Consider the following 8285-nt stretch of genomic DNA (forward strand, 5'->3'; position numbering starts at 1 on the left):
GAGCCAATCAGCGACAGCGCAGTGCGTCCTTACGTCACGCAAACCGTGCTTCGCTTTCGTTACGTAAGTTCCAGGGAGGCGGAAGTGTGATGTGGCTTTGATTCCCATTTACAAAAATGGTAAGTTTGTTTTGCTAAAGCAGATCTTTTTGATCTTTTGCAGCGACGTTTAAGCGTTATTTATCGCACGTATTGGAGATATGACCTGTATCAGTGATAAACTGTGATGGCAGCTTGTGCTTGTAGAACATACAGTAAATGTTAAACTACCGAGCTAATAGTGGTTAGCTGAGTTAGGCTAAAAGTTTAGCAAATCTAGCCACAATGTCACGTTTCCGTTCATGCTATTAAACTTTTATTTCATCGAGTGCGCGCACTGATGTGTCATTGGGAGTCGTTTGCTAGAAAAGTCAAGTTATCTCTGATTTTTTAAATACGACGAGTGCTAGCATCGTAGTGTTTTGAGGCGTATGCCACGTAGCTAGACAAGGAGCATGGACTACTGCCTGCATGCGTGGGTATTTCGAATTAAAACTCGTAAATGAATATGTAACCAGTGAAATTAATTGTTTCCATAAAGTAGAATTTTAAAGACGAGCGTTTATTAAGAGGGCCCAAATGATGAATAATGATGAAATGATGAACCAACAGAAACAGGGAACGTGGTTAATTATATAACATTTCATTTTTAAAAGTTAAACATTACGTGTACGACACCAGTTAAGTCGTTGTAAAATGATGCTTATTTTCTGTAACAGCATTACAGTTTGAGTTATTGAGGGATATTATAAATTCAGCAATAGAAGCAGTTCATAATCTCGAAGTTATTTTAAGGTGTAGACTTTAAATACCCCTGTTTAAATCCTATGTTAGTTCTTAAATGTACTTGTAAACTCATCATGCTCACTACTTGAGCAATGGAGTTGGATTAGAATCTATTGCAGAGTCCCTTGGTTGCTTTGGCGTGCCATAAGATTAAGACAGTTATAAATTAATAACAAAGTCCTTCCTTTAGATTTACCTTTGATTTGATCATAAGTGCACATGCATTGTAAAATGAGGTGCACATGGTAAATATTGCCATTCACATTGCGAAAGACTGGCCAATATGATCAGCAGTTTTTCCATTTAGTTTCTCATCCTGCAGATGAACGCAAATTCCGGTCTTGGTTCTTGCAGCTGCACTACCAATCTGGTCTGTGAGCTAGCTAATATGAAAGGCTTGGACTAGCTGGTTAGCACCAACTGAACAAAAGAGTGAGCTGTTGTTCTCTTGTAACTCAGTGGTAGATAAAGTTCTTTCAAATGGTTGAATACAAAGATCAAAATTACTGGCAATATATAAGGTGAAGATTACTGGATAATTACTGTGTGGGTGTTTAATAAACCAGATTCAATTCCAAAACACCTTGTTTCTTAGATTAGGATGTGGACATGAGTTGCAGTTTGCTGGTGAGTTATGAACAAATACATAAATATTGATCGACCTTGCTTTTTTTTTTCCAGGGAAAAATAATCAGGATTGCTTCCACTAGTTAACCTTTCTAATCTATCTAGGCCAATCTCCAAGGTACATTGTTCTGTAGAAGGCTAAAGGCTCTTTTGCAGTAGCAAATAAAATCACTTAGTATCTGAAACTAAGTTTGATTCATAACTCGACCGTCTTTCAATTCTTACATCGGTGCAACGATCTGTGCAGACATCTGAGTGCCTTTCAATTTGTTGTGACAGTGTGGATTTTTCAACTATGTCTACAAGTGCACCAACTGTAAATGTTCCCTCCAAGCAGACTAAAAAATGGTAGGATAAGAGCACTCATGTGTCCCTGGTGTCCACAGCTGTCCAAAGTACTGTCTGTGTGGTCTACAAGGTTTCATGTATTGACTGCCAATTCTTCAACATGTTTGACAAAAAGTGTGATCAGCAAGAAGAAGTGGGTTGGCTCACAGGTTGTGTGTGAGAAAAATACAGTCTCTGGGGAGCTAATTTTGTTTTCTCCCCATTTATGTTGGACTGTGGGCTCGGTATATTCACTGACTGTTCGATCTATATATGTGGTAGAACACTGTAGTAGCTATTGTTTTAATGCAACAGTTAATTATTCTCATAAGTGGCATGTCTGTTTCTAGTTTTGTTATTCATCTTTTTAATGTCTAAAACAGTTTTGAAGTGAAAATCTTAAGTGTTGCACCTTTTGATGATAAGGACTAACTGAGTCCATTTGGACTTTGGTCTTCATTTTGGCAAATCAGAGTACTGTATAAGATATTGATTGTGAGGGAGGTCATAATACCTTCTAGGCACGTAGTTGATTTTGTAAGTAAGTCTACATATGCACTTTCACTGTGTAATTCTGAATATGAGATTATAAAAAAACAGATTTTAAGTTGAGTTTTTGACAATATAATAACTCTAAAGCGTTCTGCACAGTCAGTCAGCACCAAAGTGAACAACTGGCACAACAGCTATCTTCTCTGCACGTAGCTGAAGATCAGTATTACAGAAAACTGTCACGAGTTCACTTTTTTTAAATTGTTATGACATATTGTATTATGTCTGTACTAAATGTATCATTCTCTTTCATCTTGCAGTCAGCCATTTTCAACTTCCAGTCACTGCTAACTGTGATTCTCCTCCTGATCTGTACCTGTGCCTACATCAGAGCAATGGCCCCCAGCCTGCTGGACAAGAATAAGACTGGGTAAGATGGGCTACTTAAAAATCACCACTGACATGATTAATTGGCTTCCCATCTTTGTCTTTTTGAGCAGTATAAATGATCAAAATGACTAAATCATTCATCTTTTCTAAGTTCATTATCAGCAATAATGGCAAATTGCTTGATCACTCTTCATTTCACTATGTAATAATTCAGAATGGTAATCTGTATGTAAAGTATATTATTGTGGTTCTATAACATTATAGATCATCTTACAAGAAATTAAAGGTAAGGTTAAAACAGTAAATTTCAGTCTAATGCTTTCAGAATAGATGGAGACATTCACATGCATATGACAACAGTTAAATGTGGAGCCTTGGAGCAGTGTAGAAGAGTGAAAATTCAAATCTAATGATTCTGCAAGTTTAATCAGTGCTTGCTGAAATATTTCTACACAGCAGTCACTTACAGTGTTTCTGCTGGTAAAAACAGGAAAATTGTGGCTGGAGACAACAGTTATTGCGACCAAATGCCATGAATTTGCAAACTCATTATCTTTGAAATCAGAGTCAGTCTGCTATCAGCTTGCAATTAAATGAGATCAAGTTGCCTATTTACATGCTGTGTCTGTGATAATACAGCAATGAACAGTGATACATACAGGGAGTGCAGAATTATTAGGCAAGTTGTATTTTTGAGGAATAATGTTATTATTGAACAACAACCATGTTCTCAATGAACCCAAAAAACTCATTAATATCAAAGCTGAATGTTTTTGGAAGTAGTTTTTAGTTTGTTTTTAGTTTTAGCTATCTTAGGGGGATATCTGTGTGTGCAGGTGACTATTACTGTGCATAATTATTAGGCAACTTAACAAAAAACAAATATATACCCATTTCAATTATTTCTTTTTACCAGTGAAACCAATATAACATCTCCACATTCACAAATATACATTTCTGACATTCAAAAACAAAACAAAAACAAATCAGCGACCAATATAGCCACCTTTCTTTGCAAGGACACTCAAAAGCCTGCCATCCATGGATTCTGTCAGTGTTTTGATCTGTTCACCATCAACATTGCGTGCAGCAGCAACCACAGCCTCCCAGACACTGTTCAGAGAGGTGTACTGTTTTCCCTCCTTGTAAATCTCACATTTGATGATGGACCACAGGTTCTCAATGGGGTTCAGATCAGGTGAACAAGGTGGCCATGTCATTAGTTTTTCTTCTTTTATACCCTTTCTTGCCAGCCACGCTGTGGAGTACTTGGACGCGTGTGATGGAGCATTGTCCTGCATGAAAATCATGTTTTTCTTGAAGGATGCAGACTTCTTCCTGTACCACTGCTTGAAGAAGGTGTCTTCCAGAAACTGGCAGTAGGACTGGGAGTTGAGCTTGACTCCATCCTCAACCCGAAAAGGCCCCACAAGCTCATCTTTGATGATACCAGCCCAAACCAGTACTCCACCTCCACCTTGCTGGCGTCTGAGTCGGACTGGAGCTCTCTGCCCTTTACCAATCCAGCCACGGGCCCATCCATCTGGCCCATCAAGACTCACTCTCATTTCATCAGTCCATAAAACCTTAGAAAAACCAGTCTTGAGATATTTCTTGGCCCAGTCTTGACGTTTCAGCTTGTGTGTCTTGTTCAGTGGTGGTCGTCTTTCAGCCTTTCTTACCTTGGCCATGTCTCTGAGTATTGCACACCTTGTGCTTTTGGGCACTCCAGTGATGTTGCAGCTCTGAAATATGGCCAAACTGGTGGCAAGTGGCATCTTGGCAGCTGCACGCTTGACTTTTCTCAGTTCATGGGCAGTTATTTTGCGCCTTGGTTTTTCCACACGCTTCTTGCGACCCTGTTGACTATTTTGAATGAAACGCTTGATTGTTCGATGATCACGCTTCAGAAGCTTTGCAATTTTGAGACTGCTGCATCCCTCTGCAAGATATCTCACTATTTTTGACTTTTCTGAGCCTGTCAAGTCCTTCTTTTGACCCATTTTGCCAAAGGCAAGGACGTTGCCTAATAATTATGCACACCTGATCTAGGGTGTTGATGTCATTAGACCACACCCCTTCTCATTACAGAGATGCACATCACCTAATATGCTTAGTTGGTAGTAGGCTTTCGAGCCTATACAGCTTGGAGTAAGACAACATGCATGAAGAGGATGATGTGGACAAAATACTCATTTGCCTAATAATTCTGCACTCCCTGTAGTTGTAAATTGCAAATCTGTGATCTACACACATATAAATTCACATTTTCTTCTTGGATTCAGATTCTAGCCTGAAACCCATTAACAAAAATTCAGAAATTCTTCCACAAATACTGATGTAGTTGCAGCAGGTCTGCAATTAAACTGCAGATTGCCATAGGTGATCAGCAACCATGCTATTATATATAACTGAGGGCGTTTTCACAACTATTGTTCATTTACTCTGATCCGATCAGTTGATGAGTTTGTAAACTTGTAGCTTTTCCCCGTGGTTTTGGTTTACAGAGAAAAGTCCAAGAGAACTCCAGGCGAAGTGCAAACTGTGAAAATATTCAGTCCATTCATTGGCCAGATGTGTCTGGGGCAGGAGAGGAGCAACAAATTAAATATAGGAGGAAGATGCAGTGTGAGAAAACTGAGAATTTACATTGATTTCTTGGCTAGTTGCTAGACCGTACAGACCTGCACATATATAAAACCTCCCCACATTAAGAATACAAAGAATGCATTGCAAACTAATGTTTTTTAGTTCAAACTTGCAGCATACAGCTGGTGGTTGGTCCAGTTTGGGGTCAGATCACGCTCGCACCATAAACAAACCGCTCTGGTGCTTGTTTGGAAATGCACCGAGACCGCCTCCTCCGGTGTGGTTGTTTTGAATGGCACCCAAGTGCGGTTACTGTCTTCACAACTGCACAAACAAATCTTACCAAGGGGGAAAATGAACCTGAGCTCAATTTAAACAGACTAAACAGCGCAGGTGTGAAAACACCCTAAGACGACCAATTGAGTCAAGCAGCCCATTGCAAAAAGATGTTTCACAGATGAGTTTGCTCATTGCTACAGACTGCGATTGTTTGGAAACAAGTTGCCTCCTACCAGGTGAGCTTTGCAATAGACTTGGAATCAAAAGGTCGGTGGGGTGACCACTTGGATACCACAACTACTTGCAATCAGTTCCAGATTTTTCCTAGTCGCAAGGGGATTGCTGTCCTCGTCTTACTCTGTCCACACTGAGCAATGGCAATTGTTGATAGACACACACCACCAATGATAAGTGAACATCCTTTAAGGTTCTGACGCCGTCAGTTTTCATAATAGAAATGGTGCACTTCAAGTAATTTACGCCTGTATTTTTGCTCATATTAAAGTCGTTCCTTTATCAAGTAAGGCTTGTCTGTCCAAAACACTTGGTTAATAAGAAGCTGCTTATTAAGGCCAGTAAAGTAGCAGAAGTAAAGCAGATTTTTATAATTTCAGGATCAACATTATTCTTGGCTGTATAAGTTCTGTAATTCATTTCTAATAAATCTGGCAAATCCCAGAAACAGTTTCACTCACATACACACAGCATTGGAAAAGGGAGGGACATCCTGTTCAGACAAGCGCTTGAGACTGAGAATGTCATATGGGATGATTTAATAGTTTTCCCCCTTGATTGATTTGTTGACTGAGGCATGAGACATTATTTGGGTTGATTTGATGCCACACATTTCGCAGATAATTCTTGTGTGGTAGGGAAAGGCACAAAATCTAAGGGGAATACCATCTCCAAGAAAATATGTGTTTTATAAAGAAAAATAGCAGTACACTCAAAAACAAATCTTAGCTTCAAGTGTACAAAATGTAACTGTTATACAGAGACAACTTTGAGGAAAAAATTGTACAATGGGATGCTGACACCATCTGGTGAGAATGAAAGTTTAAAAAGTTTGCTTTAAATGCAGAGACACACAGAGCTCTCAAAAGAAGTGAAAATGTCTCATTTGCCTCAGTGCTCAATCCATATGAGATGTCCTGCTGTTCGTCTTTTCCCTCTACGTTGTAAATTCCTCACATGGAACTTGACATCCGATGGCTGCTTGGGTTTTGTGGAGTACCTCTGTTGCTGTATGTGCACATATCATCACAGGTCTTTGAGCTTTTAATATCAGAGTTCCTGTTTGTAATGTTTGTAATTCCTTTACTTTTTAGGCTTCTAGGAATTTTTTGGAAGTGTGCCAGAATAGGTAAGCCTATGACTGCCCCATATAGTTTTTTTTTACTTTGTCATATTGTTATTCATACATGCATGCAGAAATGTTTCCTGACAAAGCCTAAACACTGCACTATTGCATTTCTCCAGGTGAGCGGAAGAGTCCGTGGGTGGCCTGCTGCTGTGTCATCATGGCTTTTAGTATACTGTTCCTACAGTAGCAATCTAAAGAAACCCACTAATGGAAACATTGGAGAAATGGAGAGACACAAAGACATGGACAGGATGATCCTAGAAGCACAATAAGACCTCCTTTGCTTATCAGTTAGATAATGTAAAAAGAGAGACCTGACATCACGTACTGAGTCACGGAGAGCCCGTGTATGGAGGAGGGGGTTAGCTGATAGCATTTGTGTGAATCCCTCCACAGACTTCCAGGTCTGTACGTTTAAGTGTGTGTGTGGGAGGAACAAGTGTACCGCTTTTCTGTTATCTGCTATTTGTGGGATCAAATGATACAGTTTGTCTAAACATTTCAAACAGATTTTTTCCATCATTTTGTGTCACTATAAGGAGCTGATTAATCTGTTTGAAATTCTTCACAAAGAGGACCCCAATAAATGTTTAATCTGTTTACATGCTGACTTATATTTGTTACCTTCCTGTTTGTTGAGTTGAAAATGGTGGGTACAGCAAACAAAATGGTATTAAAGCTCTTCAGGTGTCTAGTTGTCCTACATTTTTGCCTCAAAGAGCTACTGATGTTTTTAATGTCAGTTGGTTTGCAGCTATTTATTAAAGTCCCTTTTTTTTGGAAGTGTGGTTTTAAGTTTTTCTTTTTTAACAAAGCTTATGATTCATGTTTTCTGCCACATTGTACAAAGTGTCAGTAATTATGACTTCAAACATGGTAAATACGTGTTGATGATAGATTTGTGTCATTCTTTACTATTTAAGTACTTATTTATAAACATGCAAGAATCTTTTTAGAGCTGTTTAGAGGGTCAAGAGTTCTGCTTTAAAAATCTGGAGAAAATTTAGTAGCCTCTGAAACAGATCCAGAATATGTTAGAAAAGTTACAACTATGTGTGATTGCTTATTTAGACAAATTCTGGTAATTTCATCTTTGAACTGTGTACAAGATAAATTGCATGAAACCAAAATTCCACATGTGACCACATCATAAAACTGCCTGCAACAGGCTTAAATTATAAAGTCCTTATGAAAAAGCCTTGACAAGTTTTGTCAGCCACAGAATTTGACCAATTGGTGAAATCCTAAGAAATGCTGGCCTGGTATTGTTTCAGGAAATAGTACAACTGCATTGTGGGTTTCTCATGAAAATATGAAGGGGGGGGGTTAAAGTTATTCACACATTTTCTCCCTGTTTATGGGTACAGAGGATGAGACTAAAGAAGAACACTTGT

General features: G+C 38.8%; 1 protein-coding gene across 1 annotated transcript; it reads left to right on the forward strand.

Annotated features, from left to right (window-relative positions):
- The first annotated feature begins 8 nt into the window (after positions 1-8).
- tmem167a (transmembrane protein 167A) lies at positions 9-7674 on the forward strand. Its single transcript, XM_085294153.1, has 4 exons — positions 9-119; positions 2591-2700; positions 6857-6891; positions 7008-7674. Exons 1-4 carry the CDS (start codon positions 117-119, stop codon positions 7076-7078), a joined length of 219 nt encoding a protein of 72 aa, XP_085150279.1. The 5' UTR covers positions 9-116; the 3' UTR covers positions 7079-7674.
- The last annotated feature ends 611 nt before the right edge of the window (positions 7675-8285 follow it).

The sequence above is a fragment of the Mchenga conophoros genome, linkage group LG12 (genome assembly GCF_057382185.1).
Source record: "Mchenga conophoros isolate Kocher_MC1m ecotype Shallow Benthic linkage group LG12, M_conophoros_male_GT1.1, whole genome shotgun sequence".
Classification (NCBI taxonomy): Eukaryota; Metazoa; Chordata; class Actinopteri; order Cichliformes; family Cichlidae; genus Mchenga; species Mchenga conophoros.

Excerpts from the sequence above, each read along its gene's own strand:
- tmem167a (XM_085294153.1), top strand. Across the intron at positions 2,701-6,856 it reads CTGGACAAGAATAAGACTGG|GCTTCTAGGAATTTTTTGGA; the intron begins GTAAGATGGGCT and ends TTTACTTTTTAG. Across the intron at positions 6,892-7,007 it reads TTGGAAGTGTGCCAGAATAG|GTGAGCGGAAGAGTCCGTGG; the intron begins GTAAGCCTATGA and ends GCATTTCTCCAG.